Source organism: Neomonachus schauinslandi, chromosome 6, assembly GCF_002201575.2.
Source record: "Neomonachus schauinslandi chromosome 6, ASM220157v2, whole genome shotgun sequence".
Taxonomy (NCBI): Eukaryota; Metazoa; Chordata; class Mammalia; order Carnivora; family Phocidae; genus Neomonachus; species Neomonachus schauinslandi.
Window position 1 is genome coordinate 140276203 of NC_058408.1, and position 21379 is coordinate 140297581.

Genomic DNA, 21379 nt, shown 5'->3' on the forward strand with positions numbered 1-21379 from the left:
AGTTTTACCATGCCATATACCATTTTTATTTGGCATGAATTGAAGTAATGCTACTCTTGCTCTGAATATTATAGAATGTAATCAGCATGTATATCTACAAGAATAAATATCTTACTGAAGAAAATATATGAATAAAGCTAGTATATGATAATAATATTTTAATATCCTAACATGTTACTTTTACTCCTTATTATAAAACACTTAAAATTTGGGGCGCCTGGGTGGCTCAGTTGGTTAAGCATCTGCCTTCAGCTCAGGTCATGATCCTGGGGTCCTGGAATGGAGCCCCACTGCGGGCTCCTTGCTCAGAGGGGAGCCCCCGCTCCTGCTCCCTCTCAAATAAAACAAAATCTAAAACAAAGCCAAAAAAACCACTTAAAATTTGAATTGTGAGCTTGGAAAATCATGTTTATTTCAACAAATAAAAGAAAAGGAAAAACCCTGCTAATGTCTATAGTGGTGATGCCTCTGAGAAGAATTGAACTTGGGATTTAGAAGCACCCAAATATTCTGTGATATGAAGACTGCAAAAGATGAAGAAGCCATTTCTCCCCATAACCCCATTCCAGAATTTCCAGCAGTTCTCTCTTGCATATGCCTGTGTGAGTGAGGCGACTGGGCTCCCGAAAGGCTGCCTAAATTCCACTCTGCCAAGTTTTCAGTACAGAAAGAACATGTTAAATAATAAATGTGAGTTTAAGTGTAACTAATAAAATTGGAATGTTAAAGAGCAGCATGCTTTTGAAAAGCAGCCTCCTTGTGAGGATGCCCCCTGTGCAAGTCCACGGGAAATAATTCTGAAGGGAGTGATATTAATTAGTAATATAATTTATCTTCTGGAAGACCTTTCCTTTGATAGCACCGTGGTACAGTTCATAAGCTTCCAAACAAATGCTCAAAGAAAATGGTTCAAACCACAATTTCAGTTTTGTTTTCCATCCTCGAACGGATAAAAGAGTCAAATTTATTTCAGTGTATCTAAGTTTTACACATGCATCACATGATGGAGGATTATGAAGATATAAAAGTATATTCATGAAGAGTTTTCAATGAAATGGTAAAATGCTTATGATGTAATCAAAGGAAAACAGAGCGGTATCCAAAATTAAATTCATAGCCTCTGATCTCAGATTTCTTGGTTTCAGCTCTAGCTCTGCCATATACAAGGTGTATGTATACAAGGTAGGCTGCCTTGGGCAAGATACTTAACTTTCCTGCTCTCAGTTTTCTCATCTAATACTATAAAGGTAATAGTAAAAATCATTGTGTTCAGAATAGTGCCCAGCATATACTTAATAAATAATATTAATCATAATTGTTATTATCCACAATATTGTCAAACTTGTAAAAGAAAAATGCAAGGTGAGAAGGATTAGCTGGAAGGCAGTAGCCAAAATGTTATTAATACTTGCTTCTGAATGGTATGTTTATGGGTAATTCTTTTCTACAGCATTACACTTTTCTGTATGTATTGTTTTGTAATACAGTTTAAATACAATTTAAAAATTAAGTTTTATGCATACATGGCTTGATGGAAACTGAGGTGGAAATTTGGAATAGGTTAAAACTTACAGCCCAATATACTACAGCATTAATGAAATATTAACACTCATACAGATGATGTGACAGACAGAATTCACATTTACTTTCTTTCAATTCTAGTACAATCTAACTAAAAATTATTTTTTAGGGGTGCCTAAGTGGCTCAGTCGGTTAAGCGTCTGCCTTCGGATCAGGTCATGATTCCAGGGTCCTGGGATCGAGCCCCACATCGGGATTCCTGCTCAGTGGGGAGCCTGCTTCTCACTCTCCCTCTGTCTGCCACTTTCTCTCTCTGTCAAATAAATAAATAAAATCTAAAAAATATATATATATATATATATATATTTTGAAGTTTAGCCAGTGTCAATTCTACATTCAGAAAAAAAGTCAAATGTTTATTATAATCTTACAATTTTGGCCTGCTAAAACTAAAAATGCTTTATTTTTTAATTTAAAAATCCCATGCAAAAGTCCCAAAGGTGCCTTTCATGTTTAAGCTTTAATTAGCAACCACTTTGGTCTCTGACACACATTGTGCAGATATTGAAGTGTTAATATTACTGAAGCTTGATTACAAAAGGCAATGATTAATTTTAAAGCAGACTAAAAAGATATGCCCTGATTACAAAAGAATGATTAGGACGGAATGTCAGACGTTGCACATTTATAGCAGTCTCTGCCACAGTCAAAGGATAAGACGTTGCAGTTTATATTTAGAATCATGAGTACTTAGTTCTTTATAATGCTGGGTGTTTGCGCCTCGGAGAAAGATCACCACAAGTCCAAGTAAAGCCTTAAGACCTTTGGGGCCATGTGGCCAAAGCAAAGCGCCTGAACGCAGCCTGGGCCCAACGGGGCGCCGTAGTTCAGTCCCCACCCGGCGAGGCTGAGCACACGCACCTGCCACAGCCTGCAGGAAGGTCTCCCGCCCACGGTATTGTTAGCAAGTACGCGTTTTGCTGTGGGGCAGAGCATTATGAGGACCTTCTCCCTAAAGATAGAGGAGGTGGAGAGGAAAAGGCCAGCCACACGCTGGGGTGCTGCCCAGGCCGGCGCCGACGCCAGGGCTCGCGGCCTCCATTTTTATTTGCCACCAGCACAGAAGGGAACCCGGAGAGGGCCTGGGTCCTCGAATGAGGGGAGCTGCGTTCAGCCAGGGAACGAAGGCAGAGTTTCTGTCCCGGGCAGAGAGAGGGTGCGAGGGGGGATAAACGGTTGTCTGGTTGTCTGTGGCTAGTGAACCGGGGAAACCAAGGCCGGGAGCTGGGCTGGCGCCCCGCCTGGCGCGTCCTGGGCGGAGGCCCATCCGGGGATAGCCCTGCGCGGTCCTCCGTCCTCCCTGTGCCTTCCAGGGGCCGCGGACTCTGCCAGCAGATCCTGAAGGGCGTCAACCGATCCGCGGGAGCCCGGGCCTGAGATGAGTTTAGAGTCCTTGTTTCAGCACATCATCTTCTCGGAGCATCAGGCCGAGGAGAGTCGCCGCGTGATCCGAGAAGGTCGGTGCTTCTGTCGCCGTATGCGGCCTCGGTCTCCTGGGGGGGGGGGGGGCTTAGAGCGAAGGCAGCAGCCAAGGCGTGGTCAGAGCAGGGAGGGGGCTCTGCTGTCCACGTGCACAGACATGGGGACTTCAGAAAGTTAGAGATGGAGTGCCTGGGTGGCTCAGTTGGTTAAGCGACTGCCTTCGGCTCAGGTCATGATCCCGGAGTCCCGGGATCGAGTCCCGCATCGGGCTCCCTGCTCGGCGGGAAGTCTGCTTCTCCCTCTAACCCTACCCCCTCTTGCGCGCTCTCTCTCTCTCTCAAATAAATAAAATAAAATCTTAAAAAAAAAAAAAAAAGAAAGTTAGAGATGTTGAAGGATTTCATTTGTATTCCAGTAAGGTCGGAGATAAACAGATGTCGTGAAGATATGAAGAAAGCAACCGAGGAGCTGAACGAAGAGAAAACCAAGTTGGAATCCAAGGTAGCTTGACATGCAGAGCATGCTCATTCTCACTTGAAAAAAATCTATTTGAACTTGGCTTTTTGAAGATATTTTACTATTTAACCAGTTGTTCTTCAAGTAGGAGACACACTCCTGGGCGGGTTAGTGCAGTGCCATATTGCTGGGTAATATTTCAAACTCCAAATCCAAGGACACTCATTCTAATAGGCACTTGTCCTAAAGAAACCAGTTTAAGTAATAATGAATGGATTGTCCATGTTGTGGGATGGTTAACTTTTTTTTTTTTTTTTTAAAGATTTTATTTATTTATTTGACAGAGACACGGCGAGAGAGGGAACACAAGCAGGGGGTGTGGGAGAGGGAGAAGCAGGCTTCCCGCGAGCAGGGAGCCCGATGCGGGGCTTGATCCCAGGACTCTGGGATCATGACCTGAGCCGAAGGCAGACGCTTAACGACTGAGCCACCCAGGCGCCCCGAGGGATGGTTAACTTTTTAAAAGAGCCCGATGTCACTGGAAAAAATAATTGTTCAATAAGTAGTTGGTGCAGGCTATACGTTTTGAATAGTAAATAATTCAAGAAGTGTGCTGCCTGATGTAACAATTGGAATGTAACTTTCCAACGAGTCTCTGCCTTTTGTTTTTTTTTTTTCAATTCTCTACCACATTTTGGACATTTCTTTCATCCCAAAGTAGAATTTTTTCACTAGCATCTTTCTTTTCTGCATCATTTGAAAAGTTATGTTATTTTAAGTAGAAGCAAGGAAATCCGATGGCTTCTTGAAGGAGGATTTTGAAGGGTGGGTAGAATTCTGGAAAGGCAGAAATAAGTAATAGGAGAAAAGTTATTTGGGGCAGAGAGAGGATATGAACAAAAGGGAAATATGCCCAAGGCATATTGGGAGAGAAATCTAGTCAGAGCAGAGAGCTGATTTCTGGGAATAGGAGGAAACCATTCCAGGCTTTTGATCAGGGAGTGGTGTGATAAAAGTGGTTTTAGGAAGATTTCTCTGAGCCCTGGGAGGAAGGGAGCTAAGAACATCATCCAAGTATGCCCTAATGAAGGCCTTGCGTAGGGGGGAAGGGGGGACGACAGTCATTCAAAAATATTTATTCAATACCTAGAGATAAACTAAGCAAGCTGTGTGCAATGGGAAATCTGTTTGAGGATGTCTGCTTAAAAAAATGTCTATTTTAACTTCCTAGTGTGAGGAATTTCTAGTTTTCTTTGTGAACAAAAGTAATCATAGATCCCTTCTCTACTTGGTGAGTTTCTGCTCTTCTTTCAAGTCTTACCCAAATGTCACCTGTGAAGCCCACCGTTGGACAGCTTGGAGAATTTTTTTTATTATAGTTCAGGGCACCATGTTACAATTAAACAAGAGTACTTACTTGCATTTGTGTTTGTATCCCTCACTGTTTTGGGGACAACACATCTGGAATTTTTTTCTTAACCATCTTTTGTTTCCACAGCTTGTAGCCAGTGCCTAGCACCTAGTTTACTTTGGTGTTTGAATGAATTAAAGAGTACTAATAGTAAGATAATAGGGAGAGTGCTGTCTTATAAAATAGAATTTTGGACTGTTACTCAATGAGACCCTAGGTCCTGTTTTGCTTGTGAGTAGCAGATAAAGTAGCTGCTAACACTATAAACTGATGGGAAGGGCAGAGCATTAAGAACGTCATGATGTAGCTTTCTTTTTCTTTAAAAAGAATTGAGATACTTTAAGGATTGGTAACTGGAAGCTAATAGAAGTAATAGGCAAAACATACAATTAGGTAATGCTTAGCTGACACTTACTGAGCACTTACTGTATGCCGGGCACTATTCTAAATGCTTCACCCATATTAAGTCCTTTACCCCTGCCAGGAATCCTGTGATGAGGCACCATTATTAATCTCCTTTTATGGGTGAGGAAACATGACTTGCCCATGATATATAATTAAAAACAATTAGGCTACCATAATGAAAGTAACAATTGAGTAATGACAGCATATTTTATTAAAACAGATTTCTTGAGCTCATCTTAGATTTTTTTCTTCACGAAATCCACATATAATAATGTATCTGAAGCTTTTGCAGTTAGGTTAGGGCAGTTTTTAAAAGGTCACTTATGTAAGTTTTTATACAAAATGTATTTTTCCCGGATTGGTGAAGATATTGACCTGACAGATAACAAATGTTAAAAAAAAATTTGCTCTTTATATGTCTTCTTTGAAAAAAAATAGGTTTACTCTTTGTACTATTTTCTTTTTTAGCAGCCTTTTTTGTTGAAAATGGAAATGTAATTTGTTGCTAAATACACATACATAAAAAATGTTGACTCAAATATTTATACTTGAGAAAAGACAGAGCAAGTCCTTAACATTGTTTAGAAACATCTGCTGAAATTACTAATTAATATAGGCTCTTAAATGTGCATTGTTTTTTGATCAGCTCATATACATGGGTATCTTACTAATAAAATTAACATATGAGGTTCACAGTTCATACAATACTAATTTGTAATTGAAATAATTTGATTTATAATATAGTCAAAATGGTGTGTGTGTGTATGTGTATGGATAAAGATTTTAAAAATGGGACCACAATTATAATGTAAATGACTAATGGGAACAACTGAAGAAGTAATCATAAATTGATTTCTTGTATCTTTTATTCTCAGAGTTAATTATATGTCTGCCAATAACAATGAAAATATATTTACGTGAATATTTGACTTGGCATTTATTGACCAATTTATCAAGTGGAAGCAGCATCGGGAGAAACTAGAACATAATTTGAATAGGCCAGTGCTTGAGCTATTTGTACAGTGATACATTCAGACAATATTTGGGGCATTTACTTTGGAAGTTGCTTGTGTTCAAAAAATGTATTTAGGAGGTACAGTACTCATTTTTTTTTCTGTTCTGTAAAACCCAGGTAGCATGTAATTAGAACTTGAATGATAGCATTTGCCTTTCAGGGCTCGATGAGTCCTTTAAAATATATGGTTGCAAAAGTCTCAGATTATATAGTATGAGTACTTTGTGCATTGGAGAGCTACAGTATGGCTGGTTAGGTTTGGTAATATGAAAACAGAAAGACAAGAACATGCCCTGGATTTGCATTAATGCTTACCAAAATACCCAAAGCTTCTGATAGTCAAGGAAAGGCTTTATAGTATTGATGACAGAGCAAATCCAAAAGAACCCACAGAACATTTGTAGCTTCTTCTAAGCATCTAAAAGTTTTTTTTTTTTCTGTTTTAAAAATAGTATATAGTTAAAATTTCGGCATTTAATCTGTAAAAACATATTGTATAAAACCTAACATAATACCATACTGTCTCAAAAGAAAGTAAATGGAAGAAAGCTATTTTGTTTAATTTTTCTTCTCCCAATTTTACCTTATTATGTAAACATTATAACAATAATAAAATAATATGGCATGAATTTTTTTTTAAAAATTCATTATATTGAAATAAACAAGTAACTTAAGGTGGCTTCTTTTACTTCAAAATGTGCACATTCCTTTTTTTTTTTTTTTTTTTAGTTGATAAAAACCCTCCCAGTTAGGGACCCTCCTAGTTAGGAACTCTCCCAGACCAGCAGACAAAGTCGTATCTGTTCGTACTCTATTACCTAATTAGGGAAAGAACAAAATCACAAATTATTATCATATATAATATTGAAATGGAGTTTTGTTATGGAGATTTTTCTTTTTGTAAAAGTTGCATCAAGAAAAATTTATATCCATCTTTAATTTTATTAACTAAAAGTTACTTAAAAACATAAATAAAAGGACATTATTTCTTCACTCAAACATTGTTTAAATAGCAGTACATGTGAATTATTTAATCCCAATTTTAGAAAATAACATGGAAATTCTGTTTATCACAATTTTACACATTCCTATACATAGGTTCATTAATTGTGACCAGGACGCTTTCGGGGGTAGTTACACTTAGTTGTTTGCACTGTCTCTGACTTTTTTACATGAAAGTCTTTTAAGCAAAATCCCTCCTGTCCTAAACATGTACAGCTGATTTTTAAAAAATTGCACCGTAGAATTTTGGTATATTGTCTCTTACATTCACTTTGATCATATGTACAATTTCATAGCCAATCATATTATTGAGTCTGGAGTCCATTCTACAGAGGACTTTTCATTTATTTATTTATTTAATTATTTATTTATTTTTAAGATTTTATTTATTTGACAGAGAGAGACACAGCGAGAGAGGGAACACAAGCAGGGGGAGCGGGAGAGGGAAAAGCAGGCTTCTTGCTGAGCAAGGAGCCCGATGCGGGGCTCGATCCCAGGACCCTGGGATCATGACCTGAGCCAAAGGCAGACGCCTAACAACAGAGCCACCCAGGCACCCCAGAGGACTTTTCTTTTATACTCAAAGTACTTGCTAGAGGTTTGGTGGATGTTTTTTTCACTCCCCAATGCTACTTCCAAAACATTTTTCTCCCTCCTTATGGTAGCTCATGCTATGTTCTACCATCATTTACCCATTTCTCTTTTCTGTTATCCTACTAATTCACTGGGTACTCTCCCTTGCTCTTAGAATTGGTAGCTGGTCCCAGGTCCCACTGTTCTCTTATTTCATCTGGATCTTGAGTCCATGTCTGTCTTTCTCCATTATTACTTGCCTATGTATTCATTTCCCTCTTTATTCTTAGATTTCATCATTGGTCATTCCACTCTTCCTCCTGATTCCTCTCTCCTTTTTTTTCACTTCCCTGGCAAGACTCCAAGTGAACCAATTACCTGCTACTATGTCAGCACTCAGGCAGTTCCAGGGGAGATTGGATCCAGTATTCACTAACGTGAGCCTCAGCTTCAACTGAGACTTCTACATTGCCTGGAAATACTACTACATTCCTTACTCTCTGTAATGACTATTTCAGCCTTCACTCTTCTACATTTTATCCTCTCTTCTGAACTACTTAACTCTCAGGAGGTAATTTTGCCTTTTGTTTCAGAGAAAATAGAAAACATCCACCAGGAAATTTTTTATTTTCCCACCTGCCGATCTTCAAACCTGCCTGTGTGAAGACCCATCTCCCCTTTCTTCCTGTTTTCTTGAATGAGATGTCCTTCCTCCTGAAAAAGGATAGTTCTAGGTATACTTCAAATCCCATCATCTCCTGTATCATCATTATCGTTATCATCATCATTGTTATGCATGTTAGTGGGAAGGGGCCTATAGAGAGAGGTTGAAGACAAAGACTAGAGAGAAAATATAATCAAGAGTTAAAAGTCCCTGAGGAGGTGGAAGGAGGATGGGTGGGATCCAGAGCCTAAAGTAAGAACTAGCCTTCGACAAGAGGAGAGATACCTCTTCTGTTGTAAAAACTGAAAGTAAGGGGCACCTGGGTGGCTGAGTCAGTTAAGCGTCTGCCTTTGGCTCAGGTCATGATCCCAGTGTCCTGGGATCCAGCCCTGCATTGGGCTCCCTGCTCAGTGGGTAGTCTGCTTGTCCCTCTCCTTCTGCCCCTCCCCCTACTTATGCTCTCTCCCTTGATCTCCCAAATAAATAAATAAAATCTTAAAAAAAAACCAAAACCCTAAAAGTAATAGTATTGACCAAATCATTACTATATATCAGGCCTTATGCTAAGCGTTTTACAAACCTTAGCTCAATTAACTCTCACAAGAACCCTGTGAGATTGGTAGAATTATTCCATTATTCATTTGAGAAAATTGAGACTCAGAGAAATTAAGTACCTTGCACGAGGTCACATTAAGTGGCAAGTAATAGATGGAAGATTTGAATGTATATGGGGTTAACTAGAGAGTCTCACTCTTTTTTTTTTTTTTAAGATTTTATTTATTTGAGAGAGAGAGAGAGAACACAAGCAGGGGGAGGGACAGAGGGAGAAGCAGACTCCCTACTGAGCAGAGAGCCTGATGCCAGGCTGGATCCCAGGACCCTGAGATCATGACCTGAGCTGACAGCAGACACTTAACCGACTCAGCCACCCAGGTACCCCCGAGAGCCCTCACTCTTAACTGCTGTAGTAGAGTGTAAAGAACAGAATAAGGAAAGGATGAAGATATAGGAAAGTTTGGAGACAGTGACAAGAAACGAAAGGCATGGTTCACTAAAAGCCACCTAGCTTTGTTAGTTCAACAATTTTGATGAGTATATGTCTTATGTGTTTAATGAAATTATTAATAAAAATGTTTTATTTCTTTGTTCCTCTGCTTTTACAGTTGGGTGGCCTTATGCGAGCAAGGTAACACCGTGAGTTTGCAGAAGCTTCCCTGTAATCATAGGGGCTACTCATTGGTACAGATCTATTTTAGTCAGGTAGCAGGTTAGCCACTGAGGGTTGAGACCAGTCAGAAGTACCACCCTTTCCTTAGAAGGTTCTATCAGTTTAGGGTGCTTTTGGTTGCAAATAATAGAAATTCAGTTCAAAATGACTTAAACATATTGAGAAACAATTGACTTATATATTTGAAAACCCAACCTTTGATTCAACAGTTACATCAGTTGGAATTGCATCAGGTTGCTTATAACAAAAATGTAACCATAGTGGCTTTACCAAATAAGGGGTTATTTTTTTCTATGTAACAGAAAGTATGGAGGTAGGAAATCCACAGCCATTTATTAAAATTGCTCAAGGAAATCGTGAAAGACCCCAGTACATTCTTTCTATTCCACTATCCTTAGCTTGTGGCTTTCATCCTTACAGTCACAGTACTGCTCCACCCGCAGGCATCATATTTGAATTCCAGCTGGAAGAAGAGGAGAGCATAAAAATCAAAAGACTTCTCATGTGGCTTTATCATTGTTTTGATGGAAGGGAAGTCCTCTCTAAGGACTTAGTGCTGCATCTTAAGGATTAGAATTCTTCACATGGTCAATCTTGGAAAGTGGATCCTGGGAATGTAAATACTTTTTAGCTGGATGCATTACTGCTCTGAATAAAATTGGGATTTTATTAATAAAGAAGAACGGCCGAATGCTGGTTGTCCTTTTGTTCCCCTAAAAGTAAGTAACAACAACTGCTTTCTCCTTCTAAATCAGGGAGAGAGAGAGAAGGAAGTTTGTAGACGCTTTCTCTGAAAAGCAAGGAAATTATCATCGGATACCTTCTTCCATCTCATTTCCACAAATTGTAACATGTGACTATCCCTGAACCAGTAACTGTGGTCAAAGGTAGTAAATTCTTCCACATTCAGTGAGCTGTCTAGGGATGGTACAAGTTTCCAAAAACTAATAGTTAACCAAAGAAAGGAGGAATACATGTTTGAGAGGCAACCACAGTGTCTACAACAAATATTTTAGTGGTTAAAGCCAGAATGACCATGTGGAGAGTCCCTGTCATTGGTTGAAGTATGTAAGGTTAATTATGTTTATCATTTAATCTTAGTATGATTTATCATATATGAAAGAATATAATGCAAGGTTTTCCCTTGTAAGTTACCCCTCAGTCAAGCAAGAGTTGTTTTATGTTAGAGTCCTTAAGAAGCCTTTATGTTATTACATGCACTTAAAATTCCTTTATTTTGAACAAGAGCTCGATGATAGTTTGAGATGCTTGAAGGAATCACCAGATTGAATTGATTTTTAAAAAGTAGCCAAAGACATTTAACAGATTGCTAAATCTGGGAGTATGACCTCAGAATTCTAAGTGCTAAATGTCATTGTGAAAAAGCCACTTAATAATAACCCCCCCCAAAAAGTCCACAAATCTCTAAAACATAGTATTGTGATAAAAAAAGTAACCTATAGAAGGTACATAAGTATATACCATTTAAAAACACACAAAACATCTATGAGGGATTATAAATATATAGTGAACTATAATGACATGCATGGAATGATAAGTAGCAACATCAAGTAGTGATTATCTCTGATGGGGGTGGAAGATAAATGTAATCAGGGAAGGGTATACAGGTCACTTTAGCTGTACACATAATGTTTAATTTCTTAAGCTGGGGGTGGGGACATAGCTGTTATGTGACTTTTAAAAATAAAGATACATTTTGAAAGTTACAAAGCAGTGTTTTTTAGTCTATTCAGAAAGTTACGTAGCCATCACTAATTACAGAACATCTTCATCACCCCAAAAAGAAACCTATGCCCATAGCAGTTCCCCTCCACCCCCCTCAAACTCCACCAGCCCAAAGTCACCAGTAATCTACTTCTGTCTCTAGACATTGCATTTAAGTGGAATTTTATGATAGATGGCCTTTTCTGACTGGCTTCTTTCACTGAGCATGTTTTCAAGGTTCATCCATATTGTAGCATGTATTCCTTTCTATGGCTGAATAATACTCCATTGTATGGATATACCTAATTTGTTTATCCATTCAACAGTTAATAGACATTGGGTTGTTTCCACATTTTAGCTATTATGAATAATGTCACTATGAATATTTGTCTACAAGTTTTTGTATGAACATACATTTTCAATTCTCCTGGGTATTCCATCCAGGAGTGGAATTTCTGGGGCATATGGTATGGATAGGTTTAACTTTTTGAGGAAATTCCAGACTGTTTGCAGAGTAGCTGCACCATCTTACTTGTCACCAGCAGTATCCCAGGGCTCCAATTTCTCTATAGCCTCACCAACACTAGTTATTTTGTTTTTTTTTTTAATTTGTTTTGTTTTTGTGTTATAGCCATCTTAGTGGATGTGAGACAGTATTTGGTTTATACTTTGGTTTTGGTTTATATTTCAAGTTCCTTAGTGACATTAATGCTGAACATCTTTTCAGGTGCTTATTGGCCATTTGGCACCATCTATTCTTAAGATGAGCTGCTGGATTAATGGTCGTGTCCATGGTTCCACTTCTTTTATTGGAGGGCACTGGTCTCTGAGAAGTAGTGATCTCTCTTCATATTGATAGAACTGAAATGATTACATTTCTAAATGAAGTGAAAAATATTACATATAGCATCTATTGAACTCCTTTTTCTCAACTTTGTTTTCATGATCTTAAGAAAATCCAAAGAATATTTCATGGTAATAGCAGTTTAGAGCAAACCCTATAACAGTATGCCAGATAGCCTTTCTATTTGCAAGTCCTTATAAATCACAAAAGCTGCACACTTCCTGGCTTGGGTCCACAAAGTGGAAAATCTACTGCACTGTTTCTAATTGTATAAAATCTACACCAGTGTGCCTATTTCTTCTCTTCTCTTTTTTTTTCTCTTTTCTCTTTCCTTTTCTTTCCTACTCTCTTCTCTTCTCTTTTTCTCTCTTTTCTCTTTCCTTTTCTTTCCTACTCTCTTTCCTACTCTAAATTGTTTAGCCTGAAATGTTAGAAATGTTCTCAACAGAAAAAAAAAAAAGCTTCCTTTCCAGGAACCGAGAGAAGGGTTCTGTAATTAAAGAACAGTAAGTTTGGGGCACCTGGGTGGCTCAGTCATTGGGTGTCTGCCTTCGGCTCAGGTCATGGTCCCAGGGTCCTGGGATCAGGCCCCGCATCGGGCTCCCTGCTCGGCGGGAGGCCTGCTTCTCCCTCTCCCCTCCCCCTGCTTGTGTTCCCTCTCTCGCTGTGTCTCTCTCTGTCAAATAAATAAATAAAATCTTTAAAAAAAAAAAAAAGAACAGTAAGTTTGTGGCTCAGTGTGCAGAAAGCATGAGATTACATTTAGTTTGCTAACCTCCTAAGACTATACAGCACAAAAGATTGCCCTTTCAGAAGTTTGCCTTTTTGCCTTTTGTGATTTCTTAGAAAGTCAATTAACTGTGTTCCTCATTTCTAAATATCTCCAATCACACATTGAATAATTATTCATTCAACAAACATTCATTAAGCAACTTCTACATTGCACTGTGAATAAGTGGAAATAAATTACATAATGACTTTCTACCTTAATTTGAGAATTAGCATCAAACAGCTTCAAGTGTATAAACTTAACTGTAAACTCAAAATTCTTGATGTTATCCTTTCTAAAAAAAGTTTGTAATAACTTTTGATGTTTTCTCTGTGGTTCTATAAAGAAAAACTTTTCATATTTGTCACAAGTAATTAAAGCATAAAAATAGATGAGGGCACCAGATAGAGTACAGCACTGAGCATTTTCGTGGGGGTGGTCTATTTTTCTAAGGGTGTTTGCCTTTGCAGTGGGTTCTGTTGTTCTTGAATATGCCAACTATTCTTTGACTTTGGGGCTTTTGCACTTGCTGTCTCCTCTGCCTGAAATGCTTCTTCCCTCAGCTAGGGATGTTTTGTGCACACTCATTTCTTTTAGGTCTCTTTCAGCAGGGTGGCCAACCATTCCACTGGAATGTGAGCCTTTACGTCAAGACATGCAAATCTTGGTGGTTGGTTACCTGAGGTTGCAGTTGCCACTTGAGAGCTATGGTTTTTAAAGAGTGATCTGCAACCATAGGCATCCCCAAGACTCTTTCAGGAGGTCTGTGAACTATTTTCTTAATGATGCAAAGGCATTATTCGCTATTTTCACTGTGCTTGCATGCACATTGATGTAAGTAAAGGCAATGAAACTTTTGGTGCCTTCGCACAAATCAAGGCAGTAGCATCCAGCTGTACTAGCAGTCACTGCATTCTTCACTGCCATAAACTCACAGTAAAAAACAAAACCCACCAGTTTCACTATATGCCTTGGTTGTTTTGAAGTTGACCATTGTGTATATGAGTTTTTAATACTGCATGTGATGAAATGGGAAGTTCACATAAAGTACTTCTGTGTTCCAGAATACAATGATTGTCTCAAGGGAAAGTACTTATGTGATTGAGTTACAAAATAAACTGACTCTTTTTTTTTTTTTCTAGAACACCATTTTTACTTGAACAACTGACAGACTGTAGTTATTTAAACTTGAGTACTTGGCAAAATTTTCTCAAAAATGAAGTGACCCTGACATTTAAAGGCAAACAACTGATAGTAGTAGTAATATTTTGACAATGATAATATTCAACCTTTCAAACAAAAGTTAGAATTTTGGAAGACTCATATCTGTCACTATAAACTTGACAGTATTTTTCCCAATACTTAAAGATTTTTCTGATGAATTTGTTGATGACATTAATGAATGTTATTTTTTAGTATCATATTGCGAAATGTATTAACGTTTGGAGGATCTGAATAGTTCAGTGAAGCGATAGTTCCCGAATGACCAGCACATAATGTTATGAAACCATGCATGGATAAAAGATCCTCTGAAAGCACCATAGACCAATAGGTTTTATAGTAACAGAAGGTGAAAAGTTCACTGAAATAGTTTCAGATTCCACCTTGCAACTAACCTTTAAGGAACTATCATTGGTTTAGTTTGGGTGCAGTATCAAGCATACCCACAATCATTTGAAAAGGGTATTAAAATATATTGTGTGAGGCCAGATTTTCTGCATATACTTCAAACAAAAAATGTATGGAAAAAGATTGAGTAAAGAAGCAGATGTGAGAATCCAGTTGTCTTCTATTAAGCCAGACATTAAAAATATTTGCAAAAAAATGTAAATGCAACTCTTATTATTTTTTGTGGGGGGGGGAAATACTATTTTTTCATAAATATATATTTTTAAACATGCAATAAATTTACGGTTATTCTTAATGAATTAAATGTTTCTTAAAATTTCTGTTTTAATATATTTGATACAGAAAATATTGATAGGTCTAGCTTACAAAAGCAATCAAACAAAAATGTCTTCAATAATTTTTTAAGACTGTGAAATCCTAAAGATGGAAAAGTCATGAGACCAAAAAGTTTAGTAATGGCTACTGGAGAGGATCCTCCCTGACCTCCAGTATATAAAAAAGTATCACCCCATCCCATTTCTCTCTATTCACGATCCTTTATTTTGTAACACTACTGCCTCTTGACATATTTTATATCGACCTGTTTATTACTTGTCTCCCCCCAATGGAATGTAAGCTCCACAAGAACTACAAATTTATCTAGTTTGTTCACTACTGTTATTCCCAGTATCTAGAACAGTGCTTGAATTGTAGTGGGTGTTAAATAAATATTATTGAGTGAATAAATTAAAACATTTCTCATAGGATTCTGTTTTCTGTTCTCTTCTGTGAATTCTGCTTTTTTCATCTGATGGCTTTCTTATGTAATGGTGTATTTTCTTATGAGCTTTAAATTTTTCTATTGTGACCTTACCTTTAGCGGGGCTTATATGTTTCCATGGGGTACCACATATTCCCTTAATAAAAAAGACGTCCCTATGGAGCAGTTTCACCCCTGCTGCCAGGGCCTTAATTTCACTTGTTCAGAACCAGTTTTTATGTTAATTTCTGAGCTTAGGATTTCTGCAGTACATGAGTGAGAGATATAGAAATCTCATATCCATGAACCGTTCAAGCTTGGGGTTGGAGCTTCTTGGGGATGACTCCTTCCGCTCATGGCTCAATGGTGGCAGCTCATTTATATGCTGCTTCTCTAAACCAATGAATGGAGTTTTGTTATTCCTCTTGCACAGCTGGCACTTCTCAATTCCTGACTTTATCCAGTGAGCCCAGTTCCAGCACCCTCTGGTCTTGACTTTTGGTCTGATGTGGGCATTTAAAACCCTAGCCCCTAACACCTGTACCCAATCTCAAGGATATCCCTTGGGCTTGAAATCTAGCACACCATTTTTACCCTGAGTCACCTCTCTGTTTTTGGCATGACAATTTCCCATTCTTACTTTCAGGTTGGCTATGTAAATGATATCTTATTTTAAAGGTAGTTCTATTTTATATAGCATTTCTCTGTATTTGAGTAGAAAGTGGGTCCTTCCCACATTTGTTTAGACTGCCATATTAAACAGAATTCTTAACTTTTAATTCTTTAACTTTAAAATTTTTTAATGCTTCAACTTCCTCATTCTGGGGTTCTTATTTCTTTTTTATCTTTTGGTCAATCTGTATAATTGTTCAAGTAAATTTTCAGGGAAAATATGTGCATGATGGATTTTCTAAGCCATTAAGATCTTAAATTTCTTTCTATTGTTTTCACACTTGAATGAAAATTTGTCTGTATACAGAATTCTTGGCTCATACCTGTTTTTAGAAAATTATGTCGATCTAACACTACTGATTTTTTAAAAGTTTTTATTTAAATTCCAGTTAGTTAAAATATAGTATAATATTAGTTTCAGGTGTACAGTTTAGTGATTCAGTACTTACGTACAGCACCCAGTGATTGTCACAGTAAGTGGCACTACTGATTTTTGAAATTTATTAATGCAGAAGAGAAATATTGAAATCAGCCTGGTTTTTATTTTTTTATTTTTCTTTTTAAAGATTTTATTTATTTATTTGAGATAGAGCGCGCACATGTGCGCACAAGCGGGGGTGGGGGAGAGGTGGGAGAGGCAGATGGAGAGGGAGAAGCAGACTCCCCAACTGAACAGGGAGCCCGATGTGGGGCTCGATCCCAGGACCCTGTGATCATGACCAGAGCCAAAGGCAGACGCTTAACTGACTGAGCCACCCAGGTGCCCCTCAGCCTGCTTTTTAAAAATCCTTTTTAGGTAGCCTGTTTTCATTTTTCTTCCCTGGTTGGTTGTGCAGATTTCTTCATTCTTATAATTCCAAATCTGTTCACAGATGTACCTATTAGTTTTGTTTAGACCATGGGTGAGCCTCCCATTTTAACCTCAACTATTACTTGTGATTTCTTTTCTGAGTACCCCTATTCCTTATAAGATAAGATCTTTGTTCTTTGTTCTCTGAACCCGTGATCTTCTCAGCAGCCTTGGAGAACTCTTTATACTTTACATTACTGATTCCATCTTTTGCAGTATTGGTTCTGTTATTTAATACTCTAAATTTAAAAGCTGTGTTGGGCTCTTACTTTTCTTTTTTATATTTCTTTCATTTCCTGTCTTCCTTTTTATCTCAGCTTTTTTTTTTTTTTAATCTTACTCTCTTATGTCCTGACTTGCTCTTGTTTTTTGGGGGACATACCTTTGCACTCTCTTGAGGACATCACATAATTGATAAACAAAATTTATCTCTTTGTACCCCGTAGCTGTAATATATTACAGAGATTTATAGTACTCTTTCTCTGTAAGCTTTTGGGTAATTATTTTTTTATCTTCCATTACAGTATTTTTTTGGGGGGTGGGGTTTATGCTGTTGTTATGTGAGAACTGTCCAAACTTACAGCTTGCCAACAGATACAGTATATACATTGTTCTTTGTCTCATTCTTGTTTGCTCGACTTCTTAAAGAATGAACTGTCTTCCTAAAGCTAAAGCTGCTGGTTGACAAGTTGTTGTGAATATCCCCCATCCGGTTTCTTGTAGTATACTTGACTGAGGTATGATCTTTTCATGCTCATGTGCCAAGTTTTCTTATTATGAGGAGGAAAATTATATTTTAAAGAATCGGTGACATTTTATAGTTCTTCCATTAAAAGCAGTACATGAAAAATCACTACCTGCAGCATTCCATTGTTTCATATCCTGACAGCATAGGAAGATGTAGTGATAGCTAAGATAAAGTACTGCCTCCTGAATTGTCAAATAGCACAGAAGTCACCTTATTTCAAAGTATCTCCCGAGTGAGTCAGATTAAGAAGTATCATTACGAATGTTCTTGGCCTATCAGTATTTGTGCATTACTGCTCTTTCCCTAATCAGATTAGTATCTAGCTGCATCAGCAGTTCTTTGGAAATGGGAGTTTTATTTGAGGAAAAGGGGAAGAGTAATTTTGGAGTATGGGGTTATTTTGAGAAGGTTAGATTTAGGTTGGCTATGGAACCCGTAACACCAGATGGATTCAAAAAAGGTGAATGGAAGAGGTCAAAAGCAAACTGGCTACAGCTGTGCCTGTGATCTTGATGTTGCTGAGAACAATTCGTAGAGCCTTTGGTACTTACATGGTCTTATGAATTGTTATTGCCTGAATTAATATCTCAAGATAAGTTGAAGGTTGCCTACCTCAGCTTCTTTGATTCAGGCTAGTTTCGTGGCTTTAAATATAGTCCAGTTTTTCCTGGTTAAAATTCTAATTAATTCCTCCCAAGAGAAGACAGAAAAGAGGAAAGAATGAGAGATCTGTGACTGCCACCTTAGGAAAATGGATGAGATTGTTCCTCTAAAATGGTCGTCTTCTCTTCATTATGAGCTCCTTTTCCTCTCCATCTTTATTAGGATCACCTACTTATGTTGCTACTGGAAGAGTAGGTTATATTCTCAGGAAATATAAGGGACTCCTATCATTATTTTTGATGAACATGCAGCAGACATTTTTTTTTTCTGAATTGAACTAGCTTTGTTTTAATTCTTCATAAAAGTAGTATGTGTTTATTGCAAATTATTCCAAAAATAGGAATAGGTCAAATACAGAGTGAAAACTATCCATAGTTCCACTGTATAGTTAATATTTTCATAGGTCTTCTTTAAGAATTATTTAAGTGAGGGGCGCCTGGGTGGCTCAGTCGTTAGGCGTCTGCCTTCGGCCCGGGGTCCTGGGATCGAGCCCCGCATCGGGCTCCCTGCTCCGCGGGAGGCCTGCTTCTCCCTCTCCCACTCCCGCTGCTTGTGTTCCCTCTCTCGCTGTATCTCTCTCTGTCAAATAAATAAAATCTTTAAAAAAAAAAAAAAAAAGAATTATTTAAGTGAATGTATTTTTTTCTGAAATCATTTGCTTTTTTTCCATTTACTGTATCCCACATATATCAGTAAATATATATCTAAATAAGCAGTTTTTAATGATTGCATAGTATTCCACTCAATGGCTGTATCATATTTTAGTTAACTACTTTCCTACTGATAAATATTTACTACTACTATTAATAAATTACTATGATTAATATCACTGTGATGACAATCTTGCACATGCATCTTCGTGCACTTAGCTTTTTTAGGATAAAGTCCTGGGAATCAAATTGTTCTGTCAATAGTTATATACTGTTAAGGCTTTTGATAATTTCCAAATTGTCCTCCAGAAAAGTTGTTCCAGTTTATTTTCCCATAATTTCACTACTCTTATAATTGAAATTATCAATTCTTTTGGCAAATATAAGAAAAAGTGGCATCTTTTTATAGTTTTAATTTGAGCTTTCTGTTTACTTATATTTTTATTTTTTTTCACTGATTGCTAATATTTACTGTGTGTTTTACCTATTCATATCCTTTCCTTGCCTTTTTCTTATTGACATCTAGCTTTTTATATGTTACAGATATTACCCTTTCTTTGTCATTTGTTGCAAATTTTATTATTTGTAGGTTGGCTTTTTATGATGTATTTTATTTAGTCCAAGTTTAGAATGTTTGTGTTGCTAGAATTTTAATCTTTTTATTTGTTTGTTCCTGAAATCCATCTCAGGCTTGGGAAAGCCTATTCCACTGCAAGGTTTTAAACAGTGTGTTTTTCCAGTACTTTTCCAGTGTTTTTTTTTTCTTAAATATCTTAAATAAAAATGACTCTTCCTCCATTTTTGCTTGGGTAGATGTCACATGATCTCCATTGACCAAAAGCACCATCTTTATGATACAGTAATGCATATATATTTGTTTCTAGATAGTCTATACACTTCTATTAATCTGTTTGTTTTGGCACCAGTATCATATTTACTTAATTATATTAGCTACTAAATATCTTTGAATCTCTGGGACGACAGTTTCTTTTTTAGAATTTTCCTGATTCTTTTCAGGTTTTTTGTTATTCTAGATAAATTTAAAATCATTTTGTCAAATTCTAACAAATAAAACTATTGGGGTTTTAGTTAAGACTATACTACATTCATGTGATGAATGGGACAAAGCATATCTTTCTATTTATTGGATCTCTTATGTTCTTCAGTAGAGGTTTTTTTTCATATAGGTCTCAGATATTTTTTAAGCTTATTTGTGTATTCTTTATTTGGTTACTGTTATGAATGAGATCTTTTCCATGCTTTTTCTGTTTATTTTTGGTAACTAGAAAAGATACTTAGTTTTTTATATTTATTTGTTACTAACCTTTTTACTGATTCTTTTTTATTTCTAACAGTTTTTCAGTAGATTTATTTGGATTTATTAGGTATGTAACAGTAGCATTTGCCTAAACAAATGAAAGAGAGTTGTGTACTAGCTTTTTTTTTGATAGTTGTATCTCTTATTCCTTTTTCTTGCCATATTGCATTAATACAAACTTCCAGAACAAACTTAAATAGCAGTGGTCTTATCTGGCATCCTAATAACCTCCAATGAAAAGATGAGAGATGAGCAAAGACTTGACTGAGGTAAAGGAATGAACCAGAAGGAATCTGGGAAAAGAGATTCTCAGGCAGAGAGAACAGCCAGTACAAAGGTCATAGGAGGGAGTGCACCTGGTAGGTCCGAGGAATAACAAAGAGGCCAGTGTGGCTGGAGAAAGTAAATGAAGAGGAGAGTAGTAGAAGATAAGGTTGGACAGTGAATAAGGGAGTGCAGATCATGAAAAGTCTTATGAGCCACTGTAAGGATTAATATTTCCTGATATTGAAGCTTCTTACATTAGGATTCCTGTGTCATAATGAGTTTTCCTTTAAGTACTACATCTGGGTGTTACACACAACTGATAAATTGTTGAACATTACATCTGAGACTAATGATGTACTGTATGTTGGCTAATTGAATTTAAATTAAAAAAAGAAATACATTTATAAAAAATAGATCTTTTTCTTTTACAAAACCTTAATATCTGTTGTTGATACAATATCCACTGATGTATTCTAGCATTTAAAAATGTCTTTTATTATAGTCATAACACATTCTTTCCCCCAATTGCTATGAGCTTAAAATGTGCAATCTACATAACTCTCTTATGTAAAGTTGCCTTACACTGTGGGGTAGATCATTTAATCAGCAAAATGTCAGTTCCTAAAGTCTGAGAATATTTTAAACAACAGCAACCACAACAAAGGGTAGCTCTGTACTTTGCTTACTTGGACCTAAGCATTAATTTAGAATTCTCAGTCATTTTCAATTTTCAAGTTCTTCTGGTAGA

The 21379-nt window shown here is 37.1% G+C and overlaps 1 protein-coding gene across 1 annotated transcript in view; it reads left to right on the forward strand.

Annotated features, from left to right (window-relative positions):
- The first annotated feature begins 2959 nt into the window (after positions 1-2959).
- Positions 2960-21379, forward strand: part of CCDC172 (coiled-coil domain containing 172) — a 57419-nt gene continuing 38999 nt past the window's right edge. Inside the window, exons 1-2 of the mRNA XM_021700165.1 lie at positions 2960-3038; positions 3419-3504. Of these exons, the coding sequence (XP_021555840.1) occupies positions 2960-3038; positions 3419-3504 (165 nt within the window). The remainder of the gene's footprint in view (positions 3039-3418; positions 3505-21379) is intronic.